The sequence below is a fragment of the Hippopotamus amphibius genome, chromosome 9 (genome assembly GCF_030028045.1).
Source record: "Hippopotamus amphibius kiboko isolate mHipAmp2 chromosome 9, mHipAmp2.hap2, whole genome shotgun sequence".
In the NCBI taxonomy this organism is placed as follows: domain Eukaryota; kingdom Metazoa; phylum Chordata; class Mammalia; order Artiodactyla; family Hippopotamidae; genus Hippopotamus; species Hippopotamus amphibius.
Window position 1 is genome coordinate 223002 of NC_080194.1, and position 15025 is coordinate 238026.

The following is a 15025-nucleotide window of genomic DNA, read 5'->3' on the forward strand; positions in this document are numbered from 1 at the left end:
TACTGCAGTATTAAAAGTAACCGCATAATTTAGCAGTTTAAAATACTAACATGTACTTTATATCCGTCGATTTCAGAGGGGTCAGGAGTTTGATCAGTTCGGATGAGTACTTCCAGCTCTGCATCTCTCATGAGGTTGCCGTTAGAAATTGGCTGAGGCCAAAATCATCTAAGAAGTTTATTCACTCAAATATCCGGCACCTGGGCTTGAAAACCTTGAGCAGTAGGGACAGGAATAGCTGGTACTCCTTAAGAACATGGGGGTGGGCCCCAATCTGATAGAACCAGGGTCCTTATAAGAAGTGGAAGGGACAACACAGCTTGCTCTGGCACGTGTGCAAAGGAAAGTCCACGTGAGGACAGAGTAAGAAGGTGGCCATCTGCAAGCTGGCAAGAGAGGCCTCCAGAAACCAACCTGCCTGCTGTCATCTTGATCTTGGACTTGCAGCCTCCAGATCTGTAAGAAAATAAATATCTTCTGTTGAAGGAACCCAGTTACAATCCTCTGATGTATTTTCTATGGGAAGCCAAGCCAGATTATATGATGTTTATGATGACAGTGTTGATGGTGACAGGTTATAATCTAGGTTTGTGAACAGCAGTTTGAACGGAATCACCAGAGTTCAATGTAGGAAAATCTGGCCCCTATTCCAATGACCAGATGTGCTAATTTTCCAAAGCAGAGCCTTTTGAATGATAGAGTCATCAGGTATCCTTAAATAAGACCTTCGTGATATCACCACAGATAGTGTAAATGTTCATGCTAACCTTTCTCTGAGGGATGTGAGACAACTTAAAAGCATTATTGCACTCTGGGCAAAGAGAAATAATCATGCTGGAGATTACTGTTCCAAGCTAACATGCATTCCTGGGTTCTGAATGCCACTGGGCAGAAAACTACTGAAGTCTGTTGACCTGAAATGAATAGAATGCCAGATAATTCTTCAGCAAAGATGAATTTATTCAGAATCAGTAGAGAATGGTAATCTGAGGACTGAAACCTTAGCAAGCCATGTACCTGTTCCCGCAGGGTAAGGCAATGAGAATATTTTTATGGAGAGAAAAAAAGAACCTGGGAAGGACTAAACTAATCTTCATCTCCTCAACTCAGGAGTCTCCCAAGATCTTTTTTTTTTTTAATTTATTTATTTACTTATTTTTTATTGGCTATGTTGGGTCTTTGTTGCTGCACACGGGTTTTCTCTAGTTGTGGTGAGCAGAAGCTACTCTTCATTGTGGTGCCCAGGCTCCTCATTGCGGTGGCTTCTCATTGTGGAGCACAGGCTCTAGTTGCGTGGGCTTCAGTAGTTGCGGCACACGGGCTTAGTCGCTCCGCGGCATGTGGGATCTTCCTGGAGCAGGGCTCGAACCCGTGTCCCCTGCATTGGCAGGCGGACTCCCAACCACTGCGCCACCGAGGAAGTCCCTCCCAAGATCTTTTGAGGTATGCCTTTCCGTACCACAACATGGAAACTTTTTAAAAACAATAAACCAGAAAAATCCTACAGCCCAAATTGTTTGCTTCCCATCTTTCTGTGATCACCGTCAATTGTTTCTGACATCTAGTGTCTTGAAATTAATTATATTATATTCAAGTTTTTTTATTTTTACAAAAATTTATACATGAATATTTATAGCAGTTTTATTCATAAATTCAAATAGCTGGAAACAACTAAAATATCACTTAGTGGAGAAAGGGACAAACAAACTGTGATACATCCATAAAATGGAATACTACCCAGCAACAAAATGAATAGACTATTGATAAATACAATCGTATATATAAATCTCAAAGGCAGGATACTAAGGTCAAGAAGCTAGATTTAAAAGAATACATATTGGACATAATCTAACATATAGAAGACATGAAAAAAAGCACCAAAATTTTTAGAATAAATTCAACAAAGTTGCAGGATGCAAAATCAACATACAAAAAATCAGTTCCATCTGTATATGCTAACAACAAACTATCCACAAAACAATTTAAGTAAATAATCTCATTCACAACAGCATCAGAAAGAATAAGATACTTAGGAATAAGTTTAACCACAGAGGGGAAGGATTTTAGTATGAAAATTATATGACATTTATGAGAGAAATTAAAGACAAATAAATGGAAAGATATTCCATGTTTACAAAAGGAAAAATAAATATTGGTAAAATGCCTACACTATGTAAAAAATCTGCAGGTTAAAACAATCCCTATCAAAATTCCATTGGTATTTTTCAAAAAAATGGAAAGAAACAAACATAAAATTGATACAGAATCACATAAGACCTCAAATAACCAAAACAATTTTAAGAAAGAAGAATAAAGCTTGAGAGGTTGCCCATCCTGATTTCTAAATATATTACAAATAAATAGATATCAAAACAGCATGGGGACTTCCTAGGTGGCGCAAAGGTTAAGAATCTGCCTGCCAATGCAGGAGACACAGGTTCAAGCCCTGCTGTGGGAAGATCCCACATGCTGTGGAGCAACTAAGCCCATGCACCACAACTACTGAGCCAGCACTCTAGAGCCAGTGAGCCACAACTATTGAGCCCATGTGCCACAACTATTGAAGCCCACGTGCCTGGAGCCCGTGCTCCACAACAAGAGAAGCCACCACAATGAAGAGCCCGCGAACCACAACGAAGAGTAGCCCCCACTCTCCACAACTAGAGAAAGCCCATGTGCAGCAACGAAGACCCAACGCAGCCAATAAATAAATAAAATAAAAAAGTAAATTTATTAAAAAAAAAAAAAACAGCATGGTACCAGTATGAAAACAGATACCTACACCAATGGAACCGAATAATGAGATTAGAAATAAAGGTGTGCGTATATGATCAACTGATCACTGGAAAGGGAGCCAAAAATACACTGTGAGGAAAGGAAAAGTCTCTACATTATGTTGGGAAAACTGGATAGCCATATGCAAAGAATGAAAATGGACCCTTCTATGGTTAAATGTTTGTGTTCCCCCAAATTCATGTCGAAAGCCTCATGTTCAATGTGATAGTTTTAGGAAGTGGAGCCTCAGAGAGGTGATTAGATCATGAAGGTAGAGCCCTTGTGGATAAAATCAATGTCTTATAAAAGAGGAATATTGATGAGGATGTAGAAAACTTGGAACCCTTGTACACTGTTGGGGGGAATATACAATAAATTGATGCAACCACTGTGGAAAACAGTATGGTGGGTTTCTAAAATAATTAAAAATAATACTAACAAATGATCCAACAATTCCACTTCTGGATACTTACCCAAAGGAAATGATATCAGTATCTGGAGGAGATATATACACTCTGATGTTAATTGAAGGATTACTCACAATAACCAAGGTACCAAAACAATCAAAGTTCAGTCAACACAGGAATGGACAAAGAAATGGTGCATTTGTAAGCAATGGACTATTATTCAGCCATAAAAAAGAGAAATTATGCCTTTTGGACATGGATGAACCTGGAGGATATTAAGTTAGATAAACCAGGTATGGAGAGACAAAAACTATGTTATCTCACTTACCTGTAGAATCTAAAAAAAAGAAAAAAATCAAACTTATAGCAGCAGAGAGTAGAATGTAAATTGCCAGGGTCTGGGGGTATGTGATAAATGAGGAGATACTGCTCAAAGGATACAAACTTCCACTTATAAGATGAATAAGCTCTGAGGGTCTAATATACAGCATGTTGGCTATGGTTTATAAAACTGTATTGTATACTTGGTTTGTTTTTGCTTTTGCTGTTTGTTTGTTGTTTGTTTGTTTGTTTTTGGCTGCACCATGCAGCATGTGAGATCTTAGTCCCCCGATGAGGAATTGAACCCATGCCCCCTGCATTGAGAGCAGGCAGTCTTAACCACTGGACCGCCAGGGAAGTCCCTGTATTATACACTTGAACTTTGCTAAGACAGTAGATTTCAAACGGTCCTACAAAACAAAAAGGTCATTGAATGAGGTGATGGATGTGTTAATTAACTTGACTGTAGCAATCACTTCACAGTGTGTATGCACATAAAATCATCACATTCTACATCTGAAATATATGCAACTTTAATTTGTTGATTATGACCCGATAAAGCTGAGAAGAAAAGAGTACATACTGTGTGATTCAATTTATGTGACATTCTGGAAAAGATAAAATGGTAAGAATGGAAATTGATCAGTATCTTCCAGGACCTAGAGCTGAAGGCAGGAAGTAATTACGAAGGCACACGGGGAAATACTTTTGGTGATGAAACATTCTGCATATTGATTGTGATGGTAACTACACAACTTATGTATTTGTCAAAACTTGTAGAACTTAGATAAAAAGAATGAATGATGTACTGTGAAGACTGGATGTTATTTAAAAGGGGGGGGGGGGAAGAAAAAAGAAAAAAAAAAGCAAACCCGAACATTTCCTATATTGAAAGTACAAATACTTGGAATATGCCACCAGTTTAAAATAGTGGCAACCAAAAAAATCAAAAAAAGTTACATTCGAGAAACATACTAGACCTTATGAACATAAAAGAAGACTTGTTAAGTGGAAAGACCTACCCAGTTTGGGGATAAGATTTCTCAGTTCTCTGAAGGTACAAATTCTTTCTCAATCAACTCTTACTCAAAATACCAACTGAATGTAGTTTTCACCAGACTAGCTTATTGAAATTTAATTTTAAAATATAAATACGTAAGAATGAATATAGTTGTGATAAAGAGTACTAATGAAGAGGTCCTAGGCTTATGAGGTATCAAAGTATATTTTAAATCAATGTGATTATATCCTGTGTTAAATGGCACATGAATAAAGAGAATGAAGGAGGATAACAGCAGACCAAATTGGATCCAAACACGCCATATTTTAGAATGCATTGTTAGAACATCAAAGCCGTGGGGTGAAATAATTACACATCTACAAAAATGGCACGAAAGCACAATAATTAAAATACAGTCCCTACTTAACTCCTCACATCATATGAAATGTAAATGGTTTAAAATTTTAAATATAAAATATAAAACAACAAAAAGACTTAAAAAATTAAATGTTGGGAAAATGTGGAGGAATGTTTTGGTAATGTTGGAATAGAGAAATTCTTTCTTAGCAAGACACAAAAGCCATAAAGTAGTGATAGATTTAATCATGTGAATGCAAAAATATTTCTTCATGGCCAAAAAGAAATTCTACAGAGTATACAAATAAGAAAAACAAATCACAAGCTAGAAAAATAATAACTCATACAAGGAAAAAGGGATAATTTCTTTAGCGTATAATTGTCATAAAAATTCAGTATAAAGATAAGCAATCAAATAAAATGTAAATTCATTAACAGGCAACTCATGAAAAGGAATACAAATCATTTACACATGCAAACAGATGCCCAAATTCAACTTAGTTATTTATTTGTAATTAAGGTATGCAAATGGAATCGGAATTTCATATAACGTAAATGTTTGCCAAGAGCTTGTTCTTCAGAATGTGGTCAAGAAGGTAATTTCCAAACTGAGGGGAGTAGTAAGTTCGGTCAAGGTCATAAATGGCATTTTGGCAATAACTATAAACATCAACATTTCAAATACATATGCCAATTGACTCAACATTCCACTTCCAGGAACTCACACTTCGAAAATTTCAAAAAGATTTCATGGCAGAATTATTTCTCCTAGAAAAATACTGAAGAAAAGATGAAGAGGACTGGATACACCAATGTTAGTGTATCTTTATATCACAGTTGAGCAGTGTGAGGAAACAGGATAAGCCAGGTCTATATAGACTGGTATGTAAAGATCTTTAAGAGTTGGGAAATAAAATGCAACATTTCTACATAAAGACGTAGTTGCAAACACATATATGAAAATATATTTATTTTTGCAAAGACTGTTAAAGAATTTTCCAAACAGAGTAGAGTGACTGCATCTGGAAGAACTGTGAAGCTCTGGTTTGGGATGGGTAGGAGGTTTATTCTACATCACTGAATTTTGCAAAAATCCTATTTTATATGTATTATTATCCACTATACTTTTAATATTTTCTTTAAAAATTACATGTTACACTAAAAATGTTACATGTAATGCAAGTGAAATTGAACAAAAAATAATCTATATAGCATTAAATCTTTTAACATTTATAACAAAATCAGTGAAGATAAAACCAAAGAATAAAATTAAGATCAATTAAGAATTAAAAGTGGTGCTGGGAAAACTGGACAGCTACATGTAAAAGAATTAAATTAGAAGATATCCTAATACCAGACACAAAAATAAACTCAAAATGGATTAAAGACCTAAATGCAAGGCCAGACACTATAAAACTCCTAGAGGAAAAATAGGCAGAACACCCTATGACATACATCAAAGCAAGATCCTTCTTGACCCACCTCCTAGGAAAATGGAAATAAAATAAAAATAAACAAATGGGACCTAATGAAACTTAAAAGCTTTTGCACAGAGAAAGAAACTATAAACAAGACTAGAAGACAACCCTCAGAATGGGAGAAAATATTTGCCAATGAAGCAATGGACAGAGGATTAATATCCAAAATATACAAGCAGCTCATGCAGCTTAATACCAAAAAAGCAAATAACCCAATCCACAAATGGGCAGAAGACCTAAATAGACATTTCTCCAAAGAAGACATGCAGATGGCCAACAAACACATGGAAAGATGCTCAACATCACTCATCATCAGAGAAATGCAAGTCAAAGCCACAATGAGGTATCACCTCACACCGGTCAGAATGGCCTTCATCAAAAAAATCTAGAAACAATCAATGTTGGAGAGGGTGTGGAGAAAAGGAAACCCTCCTGCACTGTTGGTGGAATGCAAGTTGGTACAACCACTATGGAAAACAGTTTGGAGGTTCCTTAAAAAACTACAAATAGAACTACCATATGATCCAGTAATCCCACTCCTGGGCATATACCCAGAGAAAACCATAATCCAAAAAGAAACATGTCCCCTAATGTTCATTGCAGTACTATTTACAATAGCCAGGACATGGAAGCAACCTAAATGTCCATCAACAGATGAATGGATAAAGAAGATGTGACACATACATACAATGGAATATTACTCAGCCATAAAAAGGAATGAAATGGAGCTATATGTAATGAGGTGGATAGACCTAGAGTCTGTCATACAGAGTGAAGTAAGCCAGAAAGAGAAAAAAAAATACTGTATGCTAACTCATATATAGGGAATCTAAAAAAAAAAAAATTGATACTGATGAACCCAGTGACAGGGCAAGAATAAGGATTTAGTTGCAGAGAATGGACTGGAGGACATGGGGTTGGGGGGGCGGGGGGTGAAGGGGAAGCTGGGATGAAGTGAGGGAGTAGCATAGACATATATACACCACCAACTGTAAAATAGCTAGCTAGTGGGAAATTGCTGTATAACAAAGGAAGATGAACTCAAGGATGGGTGATGCCTTAGAGGGCCTGGACAGGGAGGGTGGGAGGGAGTCATGGGAGGGAAGGGATATGGGGATATATGTATAGATACAGCTGATTGACTTTGTTGTACAGCAAAAACTGGCACAACGTTGTAAAACAATTATATTTCAATAAAGAACTTAAAAATAAAATAGAAATTAAGTAAAAATTAGTGCAAATCTATAAAAATTTCACTGACTAATTAATTACATATTATTTATCGACTCCCTAGTTTAAATGCATTTCCTCTTTCTAGCTGCAGTGATAAAACACATTATAAAGTTTACATTATAGCAAAGAAACTTAATAACAGCACAAACATAGAGTTCAGTTTAACTGTAATTATCATAAATCCATTAGAGAAAAAGAAAGTTCGCGTCACATTTATGGAAACTTTTACATTTCAAGATGATTGGTCCTAATAGTAAATTGCTTTCTTCATAATAGATAGTGAACTTATTTACTACTTGATATGACATTTTTTTCTCCAGAGCTTCTTCATAGCATTAGTCAACTCAGAATTTCTTAGACTGTAGATTAGTGGGTTCAGCATAGGGGTTATGACTGCATAAAACACACTCAACAGTTTGTCAGTGGGGAACGTCTTAGCAGGTCTCACATACGTGAAAATGCAGGGAACAAAAAAGCAGACGACCACAGTGACGTGGGAACCACAGGTCTGGAGGGCTTTCCGCCTCCCTTTCTGACTCAGGTTCTTCAGAGAGTGCAAGATGACCACATAGGAGATGAGTAAGAGCAGGAACACAATAGTGCAGATCAGTCCCGTATTGGCCACCACTAAGATGCCAATGACATAGGTGTCAGTACAGACGAGTTCCAATAAGGGGAACATTTCACAGAGAAAATGATCAATGACATTGGGCCCACAGAATGGGAGCCAATAAATAGTGCTAAGTTGAATTACTGAGTGCAGAAAACCTCCAACCCAGGACACCACCAGCAGCACGATACACACCCTTTGCCTCATGATAACCAGATAATGCAAGGGCTTGCAGATGGCCACGTAGCGGTCATAGGCCATCACCAACAGAAGGAAGACCTCTGACCCACCAAAAAGGTGCTCAGTAAAGAGCTGGATCATGCAAAATTCAAAAGATATGGTACTTTCCCCAAAGAATAAGTCTGAAATCAATCTGGGTGAAACAGAAGAGGAATACATTAGGTCTATAAATGATAGGCTGGCAAGAAAAAAGTACATCGGTGAGTGCAGGGTCTTACTGCCTATTACAGCCACAGCAATAAGCAGGTTCCCCACTACAGTCAAAATGTAGCAGAGCAAGAACATAACAAAAAGGACTTCCTGCTCCTTTGGATTCTGTGTGAGGCCCAGGAGGACAAAGTAAGTCTCATTGTTCCTTGGTTCCATGGCGTCTCCGCAGGAGCTGAGTTCACGTTAGAAGCAGTTTACCTACAAAACAGGGGGGAAGCTTTGAACTGCATTATGCATTTCATCTTTTTTATCCATTCAATTAAAATAATATATATGGACCATCTGTCTGTGTCCAATGCCGTAGACACTGTGATCACCACGTTGAGTCAGGCATAGTTCCCCTCCCTCAGTGATAGGCTATGTGACAAGATCAGACAATTCCAGACCCATGTAATAAGTGCCATTATAAGATATTCACACAAGCTAAGAGTCACAATACAGGAATATGTCAATCAAACTGAAATCAGAGCAGGCTTCCCTGAGGAAGCAACACTTCAGTTGAGTTGTAAAGGAAAAAATGAAAGAACAAAGGAAGGTTGGAAGGGAATAACTTAAGGTACACCACCACAAAGGTCCAGTACTTGAGCCTTAAGCTTATGAGTCTCCAATCAATTCACAATAAACAGAACACTCATAAATGCAGTGACTGTGGAGAGCCCTTTGGTGGGAATGTAGATCTCATTCAGTAGCAAAGATTCCATACAAGGAGGAATTCTTGGAATGTACACAATGTGGAAAACTTTTAGTTTTATGGCAAATCCTCACCGACATGAGGTCATTTATACTGGAGAGAGACCCTACAGATTTGACAAATGTGGAAAATCTTTCAGCTGGTGCAGAAGCTTTATTAAGCCCCAGGGTCCTCACAGAGAGCAGATACCCACATGATATTACCCAGAAAATCTACAAAGGTCAGAACTTAAGCCCTCCTGCAAGTATGAATGTCAGTTGCTTTTTCTGAAAATTTATAAACAAGAGCTGAAATGGAAGAAGAAGCTAATTTCCACATTCAGTGTGAGAAGATAAACCTATGAATAGAAGGTCACTGTCCTGAATTGTCTTAAACCTCACTCAGAATCCTTAGGGTCTTTGGGTGGGTACTCCTCTGTTTCCTGACCAGTAAATGCTGAAACATTTTAATTCTGTGTCTCAAGCACCAACCTCCCCACTTATTTCCAACCTTGTGTAGGCAACCTCTCCAATTTTGGACATCTACAATTGGATATCAATTAAGTATACATAAAAATAAATTTTAAAGTTTCCACAAAACAAAAGGTGTTCCCCATCTCATTAAATGGTCCCACCTTTCATGTGATTGCTCAAAAAACCTCCCTGTGTTCTTCACTCCCTTATTGTTCTCACACTATGTATTGATACCTTTAACAAACCCTGATTTCTTCCTTTCAAAATATATCACAAATCTGATCATTCCCAAACCCCCCCCCCCCCCATCCCCACAGTTGCTTCCTGGTGCACTGAAACAGCAGCCCACCCGTGTCTTTCCACTTTTATTCTGGCCTACAAAAACGTATTCTTTTGAAGCAGCCCAGAAGAGCCTCTTTAAATCTTGTTCTGACTATATCACTACACTTCTTAAAACGCCTACAGCAGACTCCAATCATGCCCCCACATTCAATATGTCACGTGTAAATTTACGGTGACAAGAAATATAGTCCCCATTTCATAGTTGAAGAAACCAAGGGTCAGAATATATAATTAATTTTCCCAATGTCACAGATTTCTAGGTGATAAAACTAGAATTGAATCTGTTTGATTTATTTCAGAGTAATTTAGTTTCTCACATAATAAATTCACACAATGGTGACGCCTGCTTCCCACTACTTCCTGTTAGTCTCACCGTCTGGCGGCTTGTTCACAATCTGAAGGAAGACGTTGTAACTCACTCATCGGGACCTGAAATTCTCCCTTCACCCAATTTGACCACACAGGGCAAAGGCTGCTGTATTACTTGAGGATGTATTTAATTTCATTCGATGGTCTTTCCATTTTGTCCATGGAGTGTTCTGATTATTCAAAAGGTTGTTTTTATTTGCACTGTAAATTTTTAAAGGAAATTCCACACTTCCTACACACACAAACACATACATACACACACACACACACACACACACACACACAATTTACCAGGTTGGAATCATTTACCAGAAAGGTAAGCAAATCCTATGTTTATATAGGAAGATAGAAACTAGCCATTTCCAGGAAAATTGTCTCTAGTAACCTTTTTTCCTACTATCTTCAAAATAGAAAATACTATTCAATTGTTTAATACTTCCCATTCTATCATGGTGCATTGCCAGACTAGTTGACTTGAGATTTTGAGAGACATTCTTGTGCTTGTTTCTTGCAATGCTTTAAGCCTAGCAAAGGACCTCCTGAAAAGTTTGTATCCGTTCTTAAAAGGATACCACCTTTTTCCTGATACCGGCAAAGATCACTGGACGTTTTATCCCTTCTGACCCCATTTATCACTGAGTCTGAGAACTGGAATGTGTCCAAGGCTGCTTTTTGCTTAATTAAATTCACTGGGATTTTCCACAAAATTTTAAAAGTGCTTGTACATGTAAAGATACCATTAGGTCACATCACGTAATTAGGATCAGATACTGTAACATGGAGAAAACAGCTTTAGAACCATTATTAAGGTATTGCAACTCAAGAATAAAATATCAACCCCATCATTTTTTTCCAGTTAGACTAATTAGACACATATTTCCCAACTTGCAACAGCAATTTTTCTTTCCTTTTATTTAACACGATATGTATTCTGTCTTGAAGTTTGGTTTTATATATACGTAATGATTTTATCACCATTTAGATGTAATAACTAATTATCTATTTTTTTTAAATTTAAGTTACCTATTTAATGCCAGGAACTGTACTATGAGGACTCAGCAATTAATAAAACAGGGGGAGACATCATGTAAAATTCCTTCCTACATGGATCTCACATTCTTATGATAAAGTCAAACAATAACAGAGAGAATTCAGTAAAGAAAGTGTAGTCATATTCACTGCTTTTAAGACACAATAGAGTAATGTGACAGAAATAAGAGGAAAATTCTACCATGGATAATGTAATCAGAGAAGGCCTTTTCTAAAAGATCATGTTTAAGCTGAGATCCAATGAATAGGAAGTGGCTGCCATGGGAAGCACTGTTAAAGTAAAATTAAGTAAAATTCAATTAATTAGATAAAATCCCAATTCAGAAATGGTATTATGTACAAGTATAAAACTCTAAAAAGTACAAAGGAATTTTTTCTGTAATACTATGTTTTTAAAAAAGTGGTGAATATGGGGATATGTGTATAGAGACAGTTGATTGAACCTGGTGTACCCCCCCAAAAAAAAAAAAAAAGTGGTGAGTGTGTGGTCTTGACCTATTCCTGATTTTAGTGGGAAAGTTTTTGACTTTTTAATGTTGAGTGTGATGTGAGCTGTGGATCTGTCAGATACAGACTTTATTTTGTCTGGGTACAATTCTTCCATACTCAATTTGTTGAGAGTTTGTTGGTTTTTTTTTTCCTGAAAGAACATTGAATTGCTATACTACTTGTTAATAGCCCAAAGATCAAATTAAGAAAATTCCATTTACAACAGCATCCTGAAGAATAAAATACTTAAGAATAAACTTATGCAAGGAGGCAAAAGTCTTCTATGTTGAAAACTGCAAAATGTTGCTGCAAGATATTATGGAAGACACATATTAATAAAAAAACATTAATGATTTGGAATATTGAGATGTCAATGCTACATAATTTGAAAAGATACAGGTACCCCAGTGTTCACTGCAGCACTGTTTAAAATAGCCGAACATGGAAACAACCTAAATGTCTATTGACAGATGAATGGATAAGGAAGATGTGGTACATATATACAATGGACTATTACTCAGCCATAAGAAAGAATGAAATAATGCCATTTGTAGCAATATAGATGGACTTAGAGGGAATTCTTTCAGTTTTTCACCATTTAGAACGATGTTGGCTTTTGGTTTGTCATATATGGCTTTTATTATGTTGAGGTAATTTCCTTCTATGCCCATTTTCTGGAGAGTTTTTATCATAAATGGATGTTGAATTTTGTCAAAAGCTTTTTCTACGTCTATTGAGGTGATCATGTGGTTTTTATCCTTCAATTTGTTAATATGATGTATCACATTGATTGATTTGCATATATTGAAGAATCCTTGCATTCCAGGGGTAAACCCCACTAGATCGTGGTGTATGATCTTTTTAATGTGCTGTTGGATTCTCTTAGCTAGTATTTTGTTGAGGACTTTTGCATCTATATTCATCAGTTGTATTGGCCTGTAATTTTCTTTTTTTGTGACATCTTTGCCTGGTTTTGACATACAATTTTTAAATCCCTATTTTTAAATGTGCACAGGACCTGAACAGCAATATCACAAAAGAAGATATGTAAACGGTCAATAAGAGCATGAAAAACAAAATGCTCAGCATCATTAGCAGCAAGGAGGCAAAAATTAAAACCGCAGTAAAGTGCCGTGACACACTTCCCAGAATGACTCAAAGGAAAACAACCGGCAATTCCAAGTGACAAGGACGTGGAGCAACTGGCGCTCCCCTCTTGTGTGTTAGATACATCCTCACGTTTTTAATGCCGTCTAGTATTTCATACTGAAAAGCTCACAAGTGCAAAAGAAAATCAAACCTGGAGCCTTCTAAGTTTTCTGGCTACTTAAACAGCCCTCTGAGAAAAGAGAAAAACACCTCTTGTATAAAAATTCATACGGAAGAACAGAAGAATTCAAATAGCCAAAGCAATCTTGAGCAAGAAGAATAGAATTGTAGCCCATCCAATTCCTGATTTCCAAATATATTACAGAGCTACTGTAATCAAAACCCTGGGTAATAGCAAAAGTACAGACATATATAGACCAATGGAACAGGATGGAGAACCCAGACATAAACCCACCCACATGTATACAGGCAATGGAACCTTCACAAGGGTGCCGATTACACACAGTGGGGAAAGGATGGTCTCTTCAGCAAGTGGCTTGGGTACTCTGGATATTCACATGCAGAAGAAGAAAATTAGATCCATAAAACTATTTATAGAAAACATAGGGGAAAATCTTGACTTTGGTGTGGGTAATGATTTTTTTAAATATGACACCAAAAGCAAAAATAGGCAAGTGGTATTGCATTAAATAAAAAAGAATCTGCACAGCAAAGGAAACGATCAGGAATGAAAAGGCAACCAATCAATGTGAGAATATATTTGGAAACCATATATTTGATAATAGATTAATATCCAAAATATATAAGGAACTTACATAACTCAAAAGCAAAAACACAAACAACCTAATTTTAAAATGGCAAAGGAGCTGAACAGGCTTTTCTCAAAAGAAGACTTACAATAGCCAACAGGTATATGAAAATGTGTTAAACATCACTGGTCATCAGGAAAATGCAGATCAAAAGCATGGTGAGAGATATCACATCTGCAAGTATGATAACTGTCAAAAAGACAAAAAATAACAAGTATTGGTAAGGATGTGGAGAAAAGGGAACCCTTGTGCGTTCTGGGTGGGAATGTAAATTGATATGGTGGAAAACAGAATACAGTTTTCTTGAAAAGCTAAAAATAAAAACTACTTTTGAGTCATCACTCCCACTTCAGTGTATATATACAAGGACTTAAAATCAGTTATCTTGAAAAGATTTCTGCTCTTGTGTCCATACAGCATTATTTACAATAGCGAGGATGTGGAAACGTATGTCTACTGATGGATGGATGGATAACATGGTGCACATGCATAATGGGATATTACATAGTCTTTTTTAAAAAAGGAAATATCGTTTGTGACAACATGGGATCAACCTGGAGAATATGATGCTAAGTACAATAAGCCAGATGGAGAAGAGAAATACTGCACGATCTTACTTACACGTGGAATCTAAAATAGTCAGACCTGTGGAAGCAGAGAGTAGAATGGTGGTGCTGGAGACTGGGGGAGGGAGGAAGTGGGAGATGTGGATCAGGGAGAAAAACGTTTCAGTCATGCAGGATGAAAAATTTCTGGAAGCATATTGTACAGGAATGTGATTATAGTTAACAGTACTGCATTGTACGCATGAAATTTGCTAAGAGGGTAGATCTTAAGTGTTATTGTCCCAAAAAAGTGGTAATAACGTGAGTGATAAGTATGTTAATAGCTTGATCGTGGCGATTATTTCACAGAGAATACTTACATCAAAATACCAAGTTATACACCTTAAATGCACCGAATTTTATTTGTCCATGATATCTCAATAAATCTGGGGGGTGGGGAGAAAGAAAAACAGCTTTTAGAGTCAAGAACCTTCAAAAGGGTGCTATCATGTTTTTAGGTCTTCACTGACCTAGATC

The 15025-nt window shown here is 36.8% G+C and overlaps 1 protein-coding gene across 1 annotated transcript; it reads right to left on the reverse strand.

Moving 5' to 3' along the window:
• Positions 1-7863: 7863 nt before the first annotated feature.
• Positions 7864-8787, reverse strand: LOC130860201 (olfactory receptor 4A47-like). Its single transcript, XM_057748068.1, has one exon. The coding sequence runs from the start codon at positions 8785-8787 to the stop codon at positions 7864-7866; it is 924 nt and encodes a 307-aa protein (XP_057604051.1).
• Between the last annotated feature and the right edge of the window lie 6238 nt (positions 8788-15025).